Genomic DNA, 19,815 nt, shown 5'->3' with positions numbered 1-19,815 from the left:
GCTGCTGAAAAGTACAGAGGAGAAAAGTGCTGAAAACATTCTTTATTCCTGTTCATCTGTCTCTGTGCCTGGAAGGCTGATATAAATGAAAGCCCAGCCACATGTCTCTGCGCTCATCTTACATTACTACTTCTCTCAGTCTTCTCTTGTGGTGTCCTTTCTGCACCTTTCAATGATTTTTAGTTTTTGTAGGTACTTTACAGCCAACTCTTTCATATCACTTTTCAATATTCCCGTGGACTCTGGTAATGGGTTGTACACCTTGGCTTTGGGTGGGATTCTTTCAAGTGTCTCCCAGCTCCATGAATTAAAGGAGTTAGTGCTTTAGCCTATTTGTTTAACCACTAGCCCATCAATTAACCATTGACTGAGCTTTGCTACTTTTAAATTGCTCTCTCCTATGCCTGCTCTGGCTTGGTCTCTCATTTCATCAGCTTCAGGCCCAAACCACGTGTCACTTCCTATATCCTGGGCAATAGCACACATTCAAACCAGGCCTGAAAACACCTATCAGAAAATAACTGTCGGACGTGTCATCTGAGAGCAATGCTCCATCCTGCTAGAAACTGGAGTGTGTTGCCTTCTGCAAGAGAGGAACCATCGCCCTTCAGGAGCTCAGGGGCAGGACAGGAGGGAGGCAGTGGGCTCTATTGATAAATCCATCTCCATCCCACCTCCAGCCTCCGTACCTGTGTCCCAACTGCTGTGTAAACCCCCTGCCCCGCCAATCCCCAGGCAGGGGCAGTGGCAGTTCTGTTTTCATGCTTTAACAAGACCTACGGCAGCAGCGGGGCTGGCAGCGACCTGTAAAACACTGACACTACCGCCCAAGGGGTGAAGCGGGAAGATGAGCCCTCCCTGTTATTGTCACTATGAGGTGACTTTTCCCTTCTTCCATCCCTCCTGTGTGGTTTTTTTTTTGGCTTCCTGAAGCAAGTAAGGATCCCTGCACCTCAGCCCGTACTTGATCTTTTGAATCTTTTAACAGGTGCTCACCTCTTTTTAAAAATCCAGCCCCCTCTTACCACTGCCGGGACAGGGCCAAGCACGGCTCCTCCGGAGCAAGGCAGCCGATGCTCACGGACAGGGTGATGGCTCCTGGGGCACTCGGGGCCTGTCCCCACGTTCCCAGCCTCCACACACGGCTGTGCCGCACCCCACCCCACCCCACGTAACCCCCACCCACAGCGTGGGCTCTGCCCTGGGTGCAGGGTGGACACTGCTCTCCATTTCCACCTGCTCTTTTCTTTAGCTTTGCACGTAGCTCCTGACACCAACAAGGAAATCTGCCGCATCCTGGCCCCCCATCACCCCACAATTACTAAGCAATGTCCTGCTCTTTTTTTGGAGCAATGCCATTGTTTTCCTGAAATGAGGCTGCCCTGGGGCCTGGCGAGCCCCACACCCGCACTGCTGCCTCGCTACCAGCCCTGGCATCCTCTGCCTTCCTCCACGGGGCCCTGCAGGTAGCAGCCCTGCACTGAGCTTGCTTGAACTGGAGCTCCAGCTTCGCCTGCAGCTTGAACTTGCCTGGGCAGCACCTGCATCCCTCCTTCCTCTGCCATCAGCACCAACACAATGGAAGCAGCCAGTATGGGTTGGCTTTGACCTGCCCCAGAGGTAAATCGTCACCCTCTTCTGCCTTTCCCCCGTGCTGTGGCGCCTGCGGGTCCCCCAGCCGGAGCGCTTCCTCCCCCTGACTCCCACCCTGGCTGAAGCAGCTATGAAGATGAAGCTTCCCTACCACACTCAGATGTTGGCCCCATCTCGGCCGTTGAACCGTCGGGTCACGACTCTGCTATGGAGCCAGACAAAAGGGCTCTGACCTGGGGAAGCTCAGGCTTAAAAGCCCTCCTCCTAGCCCTCTACACCAAATAATATTTTTACTTGAGCCTCTTCACAGGATCAGGGCAACAAACAGGGACAAGCACCCTCCTCCCTAGCATCTCAGTCAAATCCCTGTCTCTTCCATCTCCTAATCAATACATTTTGTACTTGTGGCCAGGATATCACCAGCTGTGGAGTCCCCCAGCCTTGCCCACCTTCGTTCCAAGAATCTGCTACACTATGCTGAACTGAGCCAAGCTGTACTCATTTAAGCAAAGCAACATCATTTATACTTTGAAAGTCCTTCTCTGACTAGAAGGGTACAGATTCAGGATACTTTGGCTTTAGGATCAACAAGTTATCTGCCATACAAATTCAGGAAGTTTGGGGAATTTTCTGTCATGAGATACTTCTCAGTTTCTAGTGATCTTTCTCTAAATACTTTTTACTTATGAAGCTACCATCAGCTTCACTTCTAAAATGTAACTGCTCGTAGGACTTCCACTTCTCAAAAAAAAGTGAAGAGATACTGGTCCCAAATTATGTACCTGAAGGAAAACTGAAAAATCAAATGTTTTGGTGAACATATTTACAGATTAATTTAAATTAAGCTCAGAAACACGTGACTATTCCTTCTCCCCATTTGTTTTCAAACTCCTCCAGGACAGTTCTCAGATCCACAGTTCAGTAGTGTATGTTGCTATTTATTTCTAATTCCCTCTTATATCTTTGTTCAACTTTTTACTGTTTTGTTTGTTTGTTTGTTTTTAAAACATCCATTTGTATCTCTGGTTTTATCCATCCTCTAGTAATGCATTTTTTCTATTAGTATGTACCTCAAAAATAATTGCAATACATGCCATGTCTTTGGCCACCTTCATCCTTTTACACTTTGATCTTTAATTTGCCTGCTACTACAATTCGTAGCCACACGCACATCAGAATCACTTGCAGTATGGCTCAGCTGTGGAGCTCAAGGGGCCCAAGACTGAGGTTCCCGGGGAAGCGAGCTAGTCCCCTACGTTCAGTTTAGGACTCCCATGCCTCCCCCCACCCTGCCCAATTCATAAAGATTGGAAATACCCAGAGATTACAAATGTTTCACTTGCTTCATGCGCTTCGTAATTTAAGAAGCTGAAGTGCTTTGTAATAACTACAATTGATAAAATATTAACTTGTGCTTTTTTAATAAAATGAAACAAAAGCATTCTAAATCATAGCAGCTTATAGATCAAAACTGTCCATCCACTAGGAGCATAGTGTAATTAAGAAGTATGAAAACTGCAAAACATTAAAGCCCTGCAGCAATTCAAATTCATGACAAAGCCTTCATGCAGAATGAGCAATACTGCCTGATGCTCTACTGACTTGGTCTACTTGTTCACTGGCGAAATACAAGTTTTCTTCCTTGGTAATATCCCCTTTTCCAAAGGGAAAGAAAGGTACAAAGCCCTTTTGATTAGTGCACAGTAGCTCTTTCCCTAGTTAGCAATATTTTTTTACAGCACTGAGAAACGAGGACTTTTTGTTTACCATTAGTTGAGGTAAGTTATCTTGCTTTTATTTGGGTTTAAGACTACTGTAAAGGAGTAGCTTTTCAGTTGCAGCATGGTTTGTCAAGATTACAATATTTACGACTGCATAAAATACATAAGTAAAAAATTATTATTTGTAGAGTTTGTTATCAAGAGCTGAGACTAACATCTTTACAGAACTGCAAATACTGGCTTCCTAACTGCTAGTTGATAATTTTGCTGGCAAGAGCATTTGTTATGCTTTTCTTTAATCTCGACACCCTTTTGTCCAACTGTTGTAAAAACTAGCAAGAAAGTCCTTTATAACTGTGGTTAAACTGTTTTAACAGCATTAGACAAGCTGTACTGATTCTTCATTAAAACACTCTTCGTTTGAAGCTACAACGTAAGAGGCGATTCTTTTTCTTCAAAAGAAACTATTAGCATGCTCTGTGCCTTTAACACTTCACATTGATTACAAAAAATTTAACAATGCAATCACTAACATACCCCACTAATGAGAAATTATGAGAAATTGTTTGATGCAGAACCTTCTGCATCAGTCAACTCTGATCGATAAGAAAGCTATCAATTTTGAAATTTAGATTTAATGCGTTTTCAAGAAGCTAATGAGAAAGGAGCAACTTAAAATAAATACCATCATTAAAACTGCAAACTGTTACAATGATATATTATAAACTTGTCCTAAATAAACCTAGTGCTTCAAAAAATTTACCAGTGAATTCGTATTACAAAATATGTGAAAATACAATAGAATACCACAAAACAATGTCCCTTTTTGGGGTCAACAATGACGCCAAGATGATTCAGTCTTCACTTTTTAAATCGTTACTAGAACATATTGTAATATATAAGTTGCAATTTGGTTGAATTCTAGAGAATATCCCCACCCAAACTCAAATTAGCCTTTTTCATTCCTCTTCTAAAACTAGTGCCAAACTTCCTGTCAAAGCCGGTATTTTCTTGAAGAGCTTTAAAGTTTAGCCATTACTTATCTTCTACTACTACATTTTGGCAGCAACTATTTATTGGTCTGTTATTGCAAAAAGTGCAATTTAACAATAAACCAGTCTGAAGGTCATTCTATGTCTTGAGGATACATACCATATATTTCTTTAAAAATAATCATACTTTTGTAAGCAATACTTTACAGTAGACACCTCAAATCTACCATAGATGTAAAACTTAAAACGAGAAAAATTTAGTCTCTAAATCTTTATACACATATTTATATTCGGTTTCTATATATATTATATATATACACAAGCACAAGAGTATATATAAAATATATATAATCAGATTCAAAAAAAGAACAAAAAACTGGGCACTGTACATAAAATCTTTTTAAAACTCAAACAATAGAAAAACTTTAAACATTAAACAATTTTAATAAAAGTTTCTGTACAATGCTAAGCAGTTTTATTTACATATAGAAAATGTAATAGGAGTAGTGTTTGAAATTACAGAACTCCTTAAAATTTCAATGGCAGGTAATCTGGAAAAAATAACAGCATTCCATTCACAAATATTTTCAAGCAATAAATATGTATTTATAAATAGTGTAAATTTACATCAAGATTAGAAACAAAAATCACAAATCTGAAGTTTATTCCTTAGTCTATGTGCAACCCATTTATCTTTGTGACTTGGCTGTTAATTGTTTTAAATTTTATTTAGGAACCAAAAGTGTAACCGTCATGGTTTCAAAACAAGACAGAAAAACATAAAAGCAGTAAAAAATTTATATCACCTAACTCTTCACATTAAAAAAAAAAAAAAAAAAAAAAAAGTTGCCCAAAGAAAGACTTAAAATTTCTAACTACCTTACAAAGAAATGACCAGCTAAGCTAGTACTTTTTCCAAGGGAAATTCTGAAGGGGAAAAATGGATGAAACCAACTCATCAGCCCAGAAACAGAGAAATACAAAAGAGGTGGTCTTCAAGTCAGTAGTCTGTATAATGTTGCCAGTTTTGTCAGATATATACAAAACATGGAATTATTTTTTTGAAGTACAGCTGGATGAGCTTTATTTGTTTTGAGTTCTGGAGTAGGAGGCAGTGCTCTCTCCTGTCCAGTTGGTTGACACTCCGCACTTGGAAGGTTGCATAGACACAGCTTTCAGCCAGCAGCCTTACGGGATAGCTACAAAAATCAGTGGTGCAGAACTGGGTCACTTCCTGAATATCAGAAAAGTTTTCATTTAATGTCCATGAAAAAATGTCAAGATGAGGAGGATGGCAATGGAGGAGCCTGAAAAAGAAAACATTAAATTACCTTTTCTACAAGGGTGTAAAACTCAGTTGTCTAACCACGACCTGCACAAATTATAACCATCAGAGTTTAAAGTCATACACAGTACTGTTTTTACATTTCAGGACTCTTAAGTGGATACTGGTACTTTTTTCCAACTTACTCAAATACAACATGTATTTTATGACTACTCTGCATTAGGATTTTGCCTACGCTGCAGACTGGAGTATGCTGTGGGGATGTCTGTGTTAATATGATGTGAGCTGCCAAAACAAGTCCCATTGTGGCAGCAGAGCTCCATGTAGGCTCAGTATAGAACTATCTTTATATACTCTAAAACAGGGATTCTCAACCTGTTTACCAGTGGGGGGGAATTGTCCATTTGTGGCTCTCCAAATGCCTTGCAGGCTTCATTTTTTTTCCTCTCTATCTAAACAATAACATATAACTCTGAAGTTAGGATACCTGTGGAAATGGTCTCAGATTCTTTTTCATTTGTTTGTCTTCGTTTGTTTTGTTTTTTGTTTTTTAAATCCCAGAAGACAACACCAGAGTGCCTCAAGAGTAAAGTGAGCTAGGTGTCTTGTTCCTGCCTGCTTTCAGGAGACAAGGTCTAGAAGTTTCCTAACTATTTCCCAATATTGCACTTTGTGGCATTACTATCGAAATACTGACTGTCTGATGGCATTTCCTTCTCCTCTTTTCCTCCTCATCAGTCCTGTCATGATGTGGAATCTCTTTGAGAAGCTGCTCACAATCTTGAAAGACTGTGATCATGCCATAGTACTCACCTATAAACACTAACACTAGCTGATCCCCACGTTTGCTCCCAATACTTTACCCCAAACACAGAGCCTCTCTGTTAGGTCTATTGCACCTTTGCCATCTGAGATTACCTTTGTCCTGTGACATGCAACAAACCTTAACTCTTCTCCTAAATCTGAGACATGTCACTTTTAGGCTATGGCTCTTCTCAATCGAGACTGTATCCCCTTTAAAAGAAGTGAATGTGCACACCAATTTCACAAGAGAACAATTATTAATGCCCTCAAGGGCTCCAGATATAGGCTTTGGATGGGGAGGGAGATACTCACAGGTTGAGAACCCTTGTTCTAGGGGCAGTATCATCACTGTTACCTATGTAATGTTATAAACACAGACAACAAAATACCCCTCCCTCTCCACTATTTTCCATACAGAAACACTCTTGCCCATTTCAATTCAACTGGATGGCATATCTAAGAACAGGTGTTTATTTATTTGCTTTTCTGCAACAGATCATCACTTCGAAACTGCAGTATTTCACAAACTATAATGACAATGGGCTCCCAGAAGTATGAAGTTCAATCACCTCAGGCTCTGTAGGACCAAGGAAGAGAATTAAAATCAGAGGACATTGTCCTGCACTCTTGCCAGCCTCTACTGCTGAACCTCGAGGCCTTAGCTCAAAAGGTTACAACTTATCATGCTAGCATTACATGAAATAATTGTCTAAACATACATTTTCTGCAGCACCTGGAAATGAATCCAAAGGCACAGCCGTTTCAGGGCTGTTGTATTTAATTCAACATGAAATTCTCATAACACTTAGCCCAATGTTTGTCTTCTTTGACAGAAAGGCAAGGCTTATAAATAAATCCAGCATCACTTCCATTGTGATTACAAACAAGCCATCTTTGCCTGAAACAATGAAACCTGGGTGAAATGTTAGGACAGTTGTGCTGACACAGTTCAAAGCAGGAGGCTGCCATATATAGCACAAAGCTATAATGGCAAAGAGGCTTTTTGCTTTAAATTGAAATGCAAAGGAGGCCCCAAGCCAAAAGACAGAACTGTTTGAGAGCATCCACTTGCTAAGCAGAAGGACAGTGCTGATTTGGGAGGGGATGGGTGGGGAAGGGGGAAGGGGTCTGAGTGCATAGGATGCTCTGCTGCTATACTGACTTCATACCACAACCAATGTATTAGAGATGCTCTTGAACCTGGTGCTAGTTTCTCCAAGCTTCACTGTCCTGATTCTTCCCATCTCCATCTGATCCAGTTATGGTCTTCAGGTGATCTCTATTGGATTTTTAAAGCCACAACTTTATGAATTGTAACATCATACTTTTCCTGAAAACTCAGCGGTTATGTTCTGCAGTAAATTACTGTACTATTTCACATAATTCTGACTCTTCAGCATTTTGTTCTGTAAACATCACACACAACCCATACCTTCATTTGAATCAGAAAGTCCATGGTACTCATAGAATGGAGTACCGAGACAGTCTACAACTGCTTTACAAAGAATGTATTTATGCACCCACTTATTAATTTGACTTACTAATGTAAATTGATCATAGACTTGCATCAAGTCCTCCATTTTGTACTGTTCTAGCACCACAAAATTTTCCAGGTTCGTGCTTATCTTTCGTGCACAGTCTTGGCAATGTACAACATAGGTCTTTCGAGAATTGCTCTCACTAGTGACAAAAAGCAGATCAAAGACTTCCACCTATTCGACAGGAAACAGAAAGTCAACTGTTACAATCTCATTTTTGAGAAGTTAAACCATAAAAACTGTATTTTCTTCAAGATTTACAACCCTACCCTGTGCATGTAAAGAGAAAAATTAGGTTTGTTAAGGGAAAAACCATCCTCCTAAGGCTCAGGCAGAGAGGTGAAATATTGTAAACCCACTAAGATTACACTTAGGATGTTTGCATGAACAGTACTATGGGAAAGCTTTTGGTCAATATTGACAAAGCAGAATTCATACTCTGAATAGAGGTTACACGGTAAGGTGGGGATTTATAACAAATATACCTAATTTTCCTTTTTAAAATGTGCCTGCAAAAGAAGTTTGTGATTTACTTCCTTACTACTCAGTCACACGATCATCCTGCCCAAGAGGATGAGGCAGAAGATAACTAGAAACTGATTTTCAGGGGGTAGGAAAACTTTATTTTCTTCTAACCTTCATGGAAACTATTATCCAATAGTTTAAAGAAACTATTAACAAAAAGTACAATTAAAAATGTCAGCAAAAAGCTATGTCCTGTGAAGAAAATGTACTTAAATTCTCTCTCTTTTGGGACTGTTGTTCACTTCCGAAATTTAGATACACACACCTTTAAAATTAAGCTCAGCAGATCAAATTACATGCAGGAAGGGATAACAACTTTTTATAATAACCGAGAACTGAAAATTAACCTAGTGAATAACAATGGTGTGGAAATACTGTGGAAGAGACTGAAGCAAAATACAGCCTATGCCTAGAAAAACAGCTTGATAAGCTCTTTGAAGACAGTGCTGCATCACATATATATGCTTACAGCATATAGTAGATGCTGCAACTTGAAAACAAAGTTAAAATAGCAACAAAAGACAGGACAAAATTCTATTAAATGTTATAGTAGTACACAAGCTCAACACATATTTTTACTGACCTCACAAATGCTACAGTAATGAGCTGGCTCGTCCTTTGCTCGCCCATGCCAGACAATCTCTTTTCCTGCAGCAATTAGAGCTTCTCTCAGTGTCTGACACTGTTTGAGAGTTCTTAACAGGCAGTACCTGCAATCAAAATCAGTTGCGCATTCAGTTCAATATTCAGATTTATAGCAAGATTCAAGTAGGCTTAAATTTCTTCCAAAACCCTGTACCTGGAGTCTCCTCTTCCTTCAGGATTTCAGAAACAGCTTGCTAATAAAAATCACTGGATTCATGACTTAGGTAGAAGTTAGACCACATGCTTATGGACCTCTGTGTAGATTTGTTCCATTCCAGTATCTCCCCTTGCCCTGCAAACGGGCTGTATCTTTCATTTTTGACTGGAATGCATGAATGCTCTTTTAAGCACAATAAAACAATGTGTTTTCAAGAGCAATTCATGTATTTTGAACTATGGATCTATCAGCAAAAGTTGGTTTGAACTGCCAAGTTCAAAATAACTTTTTACTTTAATCCAAATAAATGTTTTAATATCTGAAAAATCCCTTTATTTCCTCAGCACTACTAAACTTTCAGGTATTCAAAGTCTGAAAACCCAAGTTCTGACAGGAATCAACACTACACACAGTGAAAATAAAATCTATCAAGTATCTTCTTCCATGTCAAAGGAAAAAGAATAGACAGGTTCGTATTAGAAAAGGAAGTCGCTTCACAGGGGGGAAAAAAAAATAATTGAAAAAAAGATTCTTTTAACATTTTATGAATGAAGAAAATAACTGGTCAAATGTCAAATTAAAATCAACAATTCCCTGCCACCGCTTCTGTAAAGCATTAAAACCCCACTGTTTTATCTTCACAATTTTATACAGTTCTCTTCTGTACTACAAAATCTAACTTGTTTTCTAGCATTGTATGAGCTATATATGTTCTTTAAAAAAAGCTGGCAAAATAGGCTGCCAGATTTCTAAATTACAATGTTACTTACAATAATTTTTAGCTCTCAGCTATCTTATTTATTTGAGCTGCAGCCTTTGTAGCCTTTAATTTTCTCCTCCACAGGGTGGTTACATTACGTGCTCATTAGATGCAGAAGAAAGAATGTAAGGGGAAGAACAAACATTGGACAGAAAACAAAGTGCCCCAGAGTGCTATCAAAATGTTTTCAACTCGATCTTTCTCCCATTTTAAAGCCTTAAACATGTAATACATATATATTATGTATTTTTAAGAAAAATGTATTTCTCATGTGTTTCCAAGCAGTTAATAGAATCTTAGGTTTACTTTGAGATATCCTCCTCGATATTTTACACTCGGACTGTACTTCTTCACAAAAAAAAAAGTCTATGGCTTCATTAATACCCTCACTATAAGAATACTGCAAAACTGAATGTGTGTGTATGTTAAACAACATATTTTCATATACCAAATTTCAAGAAAATTGAACAGCTCATCTACCTGTAACTCCTTCAACACTTTCAAAGTTTGATGTTAATAGGACTTATGATGCTAAGGCCAACCACAAACCATATGTCATAGATCATGTATTAAAATTCACTGGAGTGTTGGGATAACAAGCTTCTGACAAGCTCGGTAACTTTGGTATAGCACTCTTATGTAATACAGCCCCATTCCAAATAAACTTAAAAGCTACCATCCTTTTCTTCTCTTCTGCTGTTATCTGGAAAAGTGTTCAGGTATGCCAAAGAGCACCTGGAAGCACATCTGCACACATGCCACCACTGTTCTCCACTCATGACTTCCAAAGAATTTTTGAAGTATTATTTTCAAAGAGTTTTCTAGTGTTACAGTTGTGAAAAAAAAATTGCCCAAAATGTAACCCACGTATAACGCTGTTGCAATGCTTGCCAAATTTGCAAGCAAAGCCAAAAACAATAGCTAAAAGGTGAATTCCCCCTCCTTGGATAAAACAGATCCTAGTAGTGACACCTGAAAACATAAATGTTAACTATTTCATGGTGTCAAAGAATGGGAGAAAATATATGAACTATCACTTTGAAAATGCACCGCAATTTCCTAAAGTTTGAGAGGCCTAAATGAAGACAAAATAGCGTCTAGCAGTCACAACGTGTAAGTTAAACAGTGTCAGCTTTTAGTACTGTAGGCCTGCTTTTATTCTTGTACAGTGAGAATTCAGTTAGAAGAAAATCTAGATCATCTCTCAAATTTTTTACAGGTATGGTATAAAGAGTACGAGTAAATCGTGTCCAGTCAAATTCAAATACTTCTGGCAATGCAAAACTGACCTCTTTGTACCTTTCAGTAATGTATAGTCCCTGCTGACACCGAAAGGTATTTTATCTGGCTTCATGATTTTATGCAAAATCATTTCTCCCATGTCATGTTCTTTTATGTTTCTAAAACTATTTCTGTAAAAGAACTTAGTATTTCAGTTACTTTGGAATTAATTTTTTAAGCCTTTATTACTATGTTCCCACTACCTCTAAAATTCTTCTCTTTCTTAGATGCATTTGTAAAAGTCCTTCTAGCTTCCATCTAAAAGGTCTGCCGTTAATTTTTCTTTTCTTGAGGGTTGTGCTCCCTCAGTCAAGTTTTAAATCATTTTGTCTGCCTGTGATCCTGTTCATGATTCTACTGTTGGTATCAAATCTTTAAAAAACATCTCATGAGAAAGTTTCAGTTTTTGCTTTGTCTTTCATCTAGCAAGACAGCACCAAGTTGCATATTAACTAAAAATATAAGGAGGCTTCAGATTTCTTCCAAAAGCGAAGTTTCCTTCTATTATTTTTTTCCCTACTGCTAGTCTATTTCTTTTCATCATTAATCTGGTTCCCAATATTTATATGTATGCTTAAAATTTTAGTTTGTTGCCTCTGTAGTGGTTACTCTCACATAACCCAGTAAGACATATTTGTATTTATCTTTCAAACTGCAACTACAAACTACTTTTTATCACTTTCCAAGAGCTATTATTTTGTTCTATTCAGATACCTAAGAAGTCCCACAGACAGAAGTCAAACTACCTAAACACTTAGGTACCTCTGACGTGCAATTTTAGATACAGAACTTCTTTTGGCAAAAAGATGATAGCTGTGTCATGGATACAGTGATGACAAATTAAAAGTCAGCTATTCAAGATGAAATTCAGCCAGCTGTATCAGAAATCACTATTTCTCAAGTGTTTTTACATACAATCACACACACCCCCCCCTATATATAACACAATTTTTTGTATGTTATGTAGATTGTTTTGTACTTGATAAAATCCAGGAGCAGCAGACAATAGGTACTTTCCAGCTGGCGCCATTTTCCTCCAGACTAACAGCCCATAGGAAAACTATGCAACTGCTTTTCTATCTTAAGGAGATTCATGAATATTTCTGCATTTCCAGTATGCTTACAAAGCCAAGGTCTGACACTAGACTGTGTATTCTGGTGACGCCCATTTCTACTAAGAGCTATACCATAACTACAGAAGTAACCACAACCAGGAGTTCTCTCAGGTTACTGCTACTAGAAGTTACAAACCAGAGCTCATCATTGGATCTTCCTCCCCTCTGCACACATAGCATGGAAACTGGGATTTGGCTGACAATTAACTTCGATGGAAGGCTTAATCCAAGTAAACTGGAAATGGTTTCAGTAGATTGGAAAAAACAAATGTATGCACGACTGAAGTTTGTATCTGCTCTTCAGCATCTTTGTTTATTTGTAACATACACCTAAAATTTAGGTGTCTCACTCAAAAAAGCTCAGCTACTGTCAGCCAGCAAGGCAACAGGAAATTCCAGTTTGTCCTCTATGTTTCTTCACAACATTTTAAGCAAAGGATGCTATGCTCAGTCACGGATTTCTAAACCATTGCAAAACCCCCCAAATTTGTGTAAATACAAAATACAGGTGTCAAAATATCAAAATAATATTTTGCAAAAAAACACACCAGAACTGCTTCAAGCTTTACAATAGATGCCTGCTGGGCTTGGGAAGATACATAAAGATAATTGCAAGATGAGTTTGTGGGTTATTTTTTTTAATGGACTTTTTGGCTTCCTCCCTCCCACACCCTGCTTCTTTTCCCCCTATTTCTCATTTCTAACTATTCAGTTTCTCCTCTCCCTTTTATGACAACTGGCATCCTGAATATGAGCACTAATAGCTTAACTGAAGGGGAGGACTGTCAAGCCTTCAGTTAAGATTTTCTTTACCCTGGATACTAGCTACTAGATTTTAGGAAAGCATTCACACATAATCCCTCTTCCAAAATCTAGCTTTACAGTGACTACAAACCTCCCTGTTTTCAACTTCCAACATTCTTGGTCCTTACAAAGTTACCATTTCTTCAATTCTACCATTCTGCAACAGATGTTCAAGCCTAAATTAAATTTCTACTGTAAAAAGGTGTCTCACTCAGATGTCATCAATAAATCCTACTTGAGGGGAAAAAAGGGAAAATGAAGAATGCTGATACCAGAGTACTCTTGTGATAAGTAATTTGCTTTTGAATTCTTTCCCCCACTTTCTTTAGGACAAACCTATGATACATGCCAAAATGTCCATTGATTCCTCAACCTGGGTAAAACGGTGCTGCAATATATTTGCTTGAAGTTGCACTCTAAAGAAAATTACTAAAGATGCTCCAAGCCTGGAATATTCCTGCATTTTGGAATGTGCGTCACTTAATTATCATTTTACACATTGATTCACTGTTCAGAAGAAAGAGCAAAGGGAAGGAGGCTTTCAAATTCCTACTTGCTGTTATTTAAAACATTTATACTGGATTGTCCAAATTACAGTGTGTGAGCACAAACTAGAGGTTCTAGAAATGTACAATTAAGTTTAACTGCTGTAAAATGACTAAACATTCTAATTCTAATATTTGGGTTGATGACCTTATTTTGTTATTTTTTATGGTACATACTCTGACAGCTTTTGTCATAAGTCAACTATTTCTGTAAACTGTTGTACTAAGTCTATAGCATATTCAACAAAAAAGTTATTTATATAATTCTAAAGCTATGCCACCATAACATCAAATAAAACATAATAAAATTAATTGTATCTATAAATGGATTCTTGAAAAACAGAATGTAAAATGATTTTGGCTTGATACTCAGGAATGATTAAGTCTTACAAAGGATCACTTACAAATCAACTACTGTTCTCTGTTTGAAAGGAAAGGGTACAGTAAATGTTCAAATAAGTAAAACTTACTTTATCATTTCAAAAAGCTTTGGATCTGAGACCTTGATATTTCGAGCCATATTCCATGAAAGATGAACCATGGGTACTATGGACTTTACGCTCTGCAGTTTATTCCACTCGTACCGTTCCACTGCCAATTTATATTGACAGGCTATACAAAAAAAGAATTACAGAAGTCCTTAGTCAAGTTAAGAAATAAGTATCTGCTGGAATCAAAATAATTTGATTATAATAAAAATTTATATCTTTTAGGGCTAGATTAAGCTTTATTCACAATGACCCATTCATTCCACCTACACTTGAATTCTATAAAATTTATTTCAAAAGATATATTTATGATGCTAAAAGAACACACAATACCACATCAGCAACAACTGTCTGTGAAAATAAATTACTGACAAGTGTTCAATTTCTGCGGTGAACAGAGAGCAGTATTTCAAAAAGGGTTATTAATAAATTCTAAAATATTTCAGATTTTTTTTTTTAAAATCTGAACTTGAAATGTCTACATCTCACTCTATTCACTATCATAATTTTAAAATGCTATGGTATATAATTTATCTTGAAAAGGAAGACTGTACCTTGAGAGATTTGCTGCAATGAGTCAGACTTTTTCATTAATCAGCCTACTTACCCCGCCCTTTTTTAAAAAATGTTTATAAAATTTACTGTGACCGAACATGTGAGCTCTGTATCAGTCAATCATACAATCCTGGAGATATACTATTTATTGCACCACAGTGAAATAAAGACACCCTAACTATGTAAGAAAACAGGAGTTTTTGGAAGTACATTTTCTTCAAATGCTTGACAGAATCTCATTTTAGCTGTGAAATTTCCTTCCATTCTCACTTCTTAAAACCTTCAAACACCATGGTTCAAAACTAAAGACTTCTAGAGCAGTAGGTCTGAAAAACCTAATACTCCTTTATGAACAAAATTTTACAACTGTTCCCATTTCCTGACGCATTCACTAAAGAGCAATTAGGTATCTGTTGTCCTGAAAAAGTTAGATTGGACAAGTCCTTAAACTCATGTGCAAGCTATAGCACAGCCTGTAGGGTAAAATAAGTTTTGTGAGAAAAAGTTAAGAAATGGCCTACCAGACAGACCATATGAATTAATAGAAACATTTTATTCTGTTAGCATTTGCTATATAACCATAATTTTTACAAGCCCATTAAACGAACGAGTGCAAAGACTGCATTCTTGCTGCTTTCTCTTCTGCTTACCAGTGGAATTATTTAAAGCTTCAACACATCACAGTTTAAAAATACATTCCGTTTTTTAATCTAGTAAAGCCTGGTAAATTAATAAGGAATGGCAGGTTCTGTGGCGTATGTAGTATATTATTACCTAGTTAGGTAGTTCAGCACAGGCACTATTCAACCATACCTGTAAGCGGGCCAACATTCCATGCAATGTTGTTGCACCAACCGATAGCCTGAACCCAATGAACAGTGCCAGCATTTATCCACACCAAATCCCCCGGTCTTTGAATAAACCTATAAACTGGGACATTGGCTTCATACAAATCTTCCAAGTTTGGCCACCAAGATCCCATTAGGAAATTCATATTATTCCTGAAACAACAGGAAAAAGAAAGACTGAAGCATTTATCAACAAACAAATTAGTGGTTGATACTTCAATGAAATTACCTGTAAAAACTACTCACCAGGATGTTTTCTGCATCTAATTAGTGACTTGGGAGGACTAGTCAAAAGGGAAGATTTATCTATAAAATTCCTGATCCTAATTTCGCATTTCACATCCTGTAATACTTTAGAAAACTTAGACATCTAGCTGCCCATGTGAAATCAGTTTATAGCTTCCAGTTAAATTCTACTTTCCTTTAAGTTTCCCAGTATTTTATTGATGCTGAGGCAGAGAATCCCTGATCAGATCTAGTATGACACTGATGCTGAATGCTGCTTTTTTAACCAGTGACTGATTTCATATACAGATCATACTAGCTCTTAAGAATGCTTTATTTTTTGAACAATGCTAACCACGTACTCATACTGGCAGTGTATGCACGTGAAGCTTGTCCACACAAGCAGCAACCTGTTGGTATCACCTCAACTGTGATCTACAGGTCTATGCTATATTCAGCCAAGAAATGTTGAATCTCTTGACAAGCCTGAAAAAACATCTCCATATGGATTTCCTGAGCATGAACTCTTCCACTATGGTTATGCAAAACACATACCTCTCTCCCATTCTTATCCCAATTTTATACTGCACCGTAAGAGATCATTCACAATCCACAGTTTTCAATGACAATTCAGTGCTTCTATCAGGCACTCTAAACATTTTAGGAGGTTGCCAAGATCTCAGTCTCTCTGCCGCCCTCAGGAGGACAGTGTCATGGGACTAAAAGGCATGTTATCATCAGAAACATTGAAATTACCTCAGAGAAATTACCATTTTGAGATGGCTAATCTTTGTAAAGGTGAATGAAATAAGAACCATTGTCAGTAGATGGGCAGAAAATACATAGTAGAGAGACACTGAGATGAATTTGCAGAGCTCTAGAAAATTTCTGAAGAAAAGCCAAGAGCTTAGTTGAGTTTTATCTGGGTAAGGTAAGAAAAAAAATATTCTCCCGTAAGATCAGCTTCAGAGGCTACTTCAGAGGCTTCAATACTAGCATCATTAGGGAACACAACTGCTCCCTTGACTTTTTTTTTTTGGCAGGGCAGGGAGTGAGTGCATGTGCATGTGTACGTGTCTTGTTTGTTTTTAAAGCATCCACTTAACACAAGGCACAACATAGAAACCCCCGTCTTAGAGCTGGCTGAATATTTCCCCAATGGTCAGTACACTTCAACTCTTCCAGCAAGCTACAAACATGTAAGTGTATGCAAAGCATGCCATGACACCTCCTGGGGTCTGAGTAGACTATGCTTTCCCTCTAGATGCAGCAAGAAACCATGCCAAAATACCAATGACTCTGTACTTTCTTGTGTACAACATGTATATTAATCATAATGAAGATTAACAGCATACATCACCAGGAAAATACTCCATCACTCACAAAGAAGCAAAACAAACCCCCAGCTCCTTCAACCCCGACTTTATTCTGTCACTCCACTATAATAGCCCAAGAAGCCATTATAAAAGCATCACCATTGGTAATAGTACAGGTCAGCTTTAATATGCATGGTAAGAGTGCCTAGGTAAACAGCAAGGACTGTGATGAGTTTTCTGATGTGAAAACGTTACTACTATGAAAACTGGACTGATGTCACATGATACACATTGGTAGCAGACAGCCTATGTTTATACTAAACTTCTGAGAACCCGTAATGTAGTCTAAATTTCAACCTTGAACCTAGATGAGCATTTGCTACTACCAATCTCTCACTTTTCAAATTTCCTTCATTCCTGTGTTCAAAAAAACAAATAATGGACCTAATGTTAATTTTTGAGCGCAAAGCTATCACAGGCAATTCAAGCTTCTGTACATTGTACAAATGTCGTATTTTGTATAAATTCTAGATTTTATATTTTGACTTATAAGACTTTTCTGACTACATGGAAACCCCATAAAATAACATCCTCTTAAGACACCCTTAGTAATCCCCCACTTAGATCTGAGAAAGGCACAGAGAACTTAAAAAAAATAGAGAATAACAGCACGCCCAGCTTACTTTTCACAGAAGTCATTCATAACACCCCAATAACTTTCAGGGACAACAAACCATTCACAGTCACCTGGACCAATATTTATATTTACTGAACAGAAGTTGTTATTTTCTTGATGACCTGAAAATTAAGAGAAAAATAAACATGCTTTATGTAAGGCTGATCTATCAAAACAACGCTAGAAAAATACAAAGTCACAATTACTAAAAAACCCCACATCATAGTTTAGGTATTTGTACATATTTTTATATGACACTTATACACACTATTTAGATGCTTCATGGTGTTAAGAAATGCAATTAAGCTACCAGTGACAAGAGAATTCTGCTTCTGTTAGCTTATGGAAAATGAAAAGCTAGAACTACCAATCTTGCAAATCTGACCAATACTTGAGCAGTTCCCTTTTTGCAGAAGTAAATGCTTCAAGACGCTAAAGCCTAGATTTTGTGTTTTATGATAGCTCTTGACAGTCCCAGTCAGGAGCAAAACTTTATTACTTCAGGCACTGAATAAACAAGTAGTAAGAAAATCTGTCCCAAAGAGCTTTCAAAATCAATGTAGAAACGCCAGTATTTTATCTTCTTTTGACAGCTCAAAAACTGAGCCATAATCCCTAATGGAATTTTCTGAAGTTGTACTTCAGAAAAAAACAGACCCTGAAATTTAGTCCAGATCCCTCAAGTCTCGGTCCAGTGCTCTAACACAGCACTATTCATTATGGATGTTTGAGTCCTGTACTTGGACAATACAGAATCTAAAAACTAAAAGTATACTGATTTCTGTGATTGCACAAGACCTACTTTAGAAGCCTATAAAAACTTTCAAGGCATGTAAAATACAAATACTGTCCAAGCATATAAACCCATCCTCTTTTTCCCCTTAAAGAACCCAGTATTTCATGCAAGAGGTTAGTATGTTAATTACTTAGCACCGCAGATATCCAGAAATTTCCACTATTAGGTAATTTAGTACTTTGAACACGCAGAGTTCAGTTAAACAAGAAATTTAAGAAACATTGACTATGTAAGATTTTATCATGCTTAGGCATGCTGTAAGATATGGAAAATGAGCAGTACAGTTAAATCAATACCACAGCAGTAGTACCTTGGTTTTTTTCATGCCAAGGGAGTATACTCACCTGGTGTTCTGCTTCCTGGAACCTTCATATACAGCTGCACTGTGTTCATGCCCAGGATGGTATGACCAACATGGCTTAGAAGATTTCCTGCTGATACCACACGTACAAAAGCAGGAAGTTTTGTCAGTTCATGGAGTTGTAACTTCCACCTGCAACAAAATAGCAAATCAACAAACTGTAAATCCCTAAAACTCTTAGAAGAGTTTGGGAAACAGAAATGTTTTTAAAAGAATTCTTAGCATAGAAGATAAAGGAGCAGACAACATACTGCTATATAACCTAGCATCTCTTAAGACAGAAATTGAGACAATGCAATACCCTTACTTGACAGTTGCAGAATTTTAAACAACAATATAATTTAAGGGTGAGCTAAAAGCCAGGGTTGCTGGACTCACTCTCAGTTTGCCAGTCTGCTGCTACACTGCCAGAAAAGTCTGCTTGCACGTTAGACCTCGGTGTACACCTTTTCCAAGTGGAAACAGAGCTTTGCTCTTCCCCACACTGTAAGCCAGCCAGTCAGAAACTGTTAACCATGCTTTCAAGAGCCAAACAATATGATGCTACAACACATGTCAAGAGGACTGTCCAAACATACCCTACCCTCTGCACACAATTGCCAGGACCAAGAATGTTAATGACATGCATGTGCTATGGAACTGAATACCAACATTAAGACAAACACAGATCTTCAAACACAAAAATCCCAGAAATTAAGTGTGGAGCTACCCGTGTTACTCTTTCAATTTTAAAATATCTCCAAATATAATCAAAAATCTGACAGGCTGTTGAAGGAAAAGGCAGT

The 19,815-nt window shown here is 37.8% G+C and overlaps 1 protein-coding gene across 15 annotated transcripts in view; it reads right to left on the bottom strand.

Moving 5' to 3' along the window:
- Positions 1-3,366: 3,366 nt before the first annotated feature.
- KDM6A (lysine demethylase 6A) overlaps positions 3,367-19,815 on the bottom strand; it is a 162,453-nt gene continuing 146,004 nt past the window's right edge. For 7 of the 15 annotated variants that reach the window (XM_042788533.1, XM_042788539.1, XM_042788542.1 and 4 more), the window contains 7 exons: positions 19,014-19,162; positions 17,881-17,995; positions 15,622-15,809; positions 14,236-14,377; positions 9,042-9,168; positions 7,937-8,107; positions 3,367-7,674 (listed from right to left, as the gene is read on the bottom strand). In XM_042788533.1, coding sequence (XP_042644467.1) covers positions 7,618-7,674; positions 7,937-8,107; positions 9,042-9,168; positions 14,236-14,377; positions 15,622-15,809; positions 17,881-17,995; positions 19,014-19,162 — 949 coding nt within the window. In that variant the 3' untranslated portion in view covers positions 3,367-7,617. Of the gene's footprint in view, positions 8,108-9,041; positions 9,169-14,235; positions 14,378-15,621; positions 15,810-17,880; positions 17,996-19,013; positions 19,163-19,815 lie in introns of all 15 variants that reach the window. The other 8 variants (XM_042788535.1, XM_042788543.1, XM_042788537.1 and 5 more) reach the window with 4 other exon arrangements.

This window comes from Tyto alba, unplaced genomic scaffold, assembly GCF_018691265.1.
Source record: "Tyto alba isolate M040663 unplaced genomic scaffold, T.alba_DEE_v4.0 Super-Scaffold_14, whole genome shotgun sequence".
NCBI classification, from domain to species: Eukaryota; Metazoa; Chordata; class Aves; order Strigiformes; family Tytonidae; genus Tyto; species Tyto alba.
The sequence above is the reverse complement of the archived record's forward strand: the minus strand, read 5'-3'. Positions and strand labels throughout refer to the sequence as shown.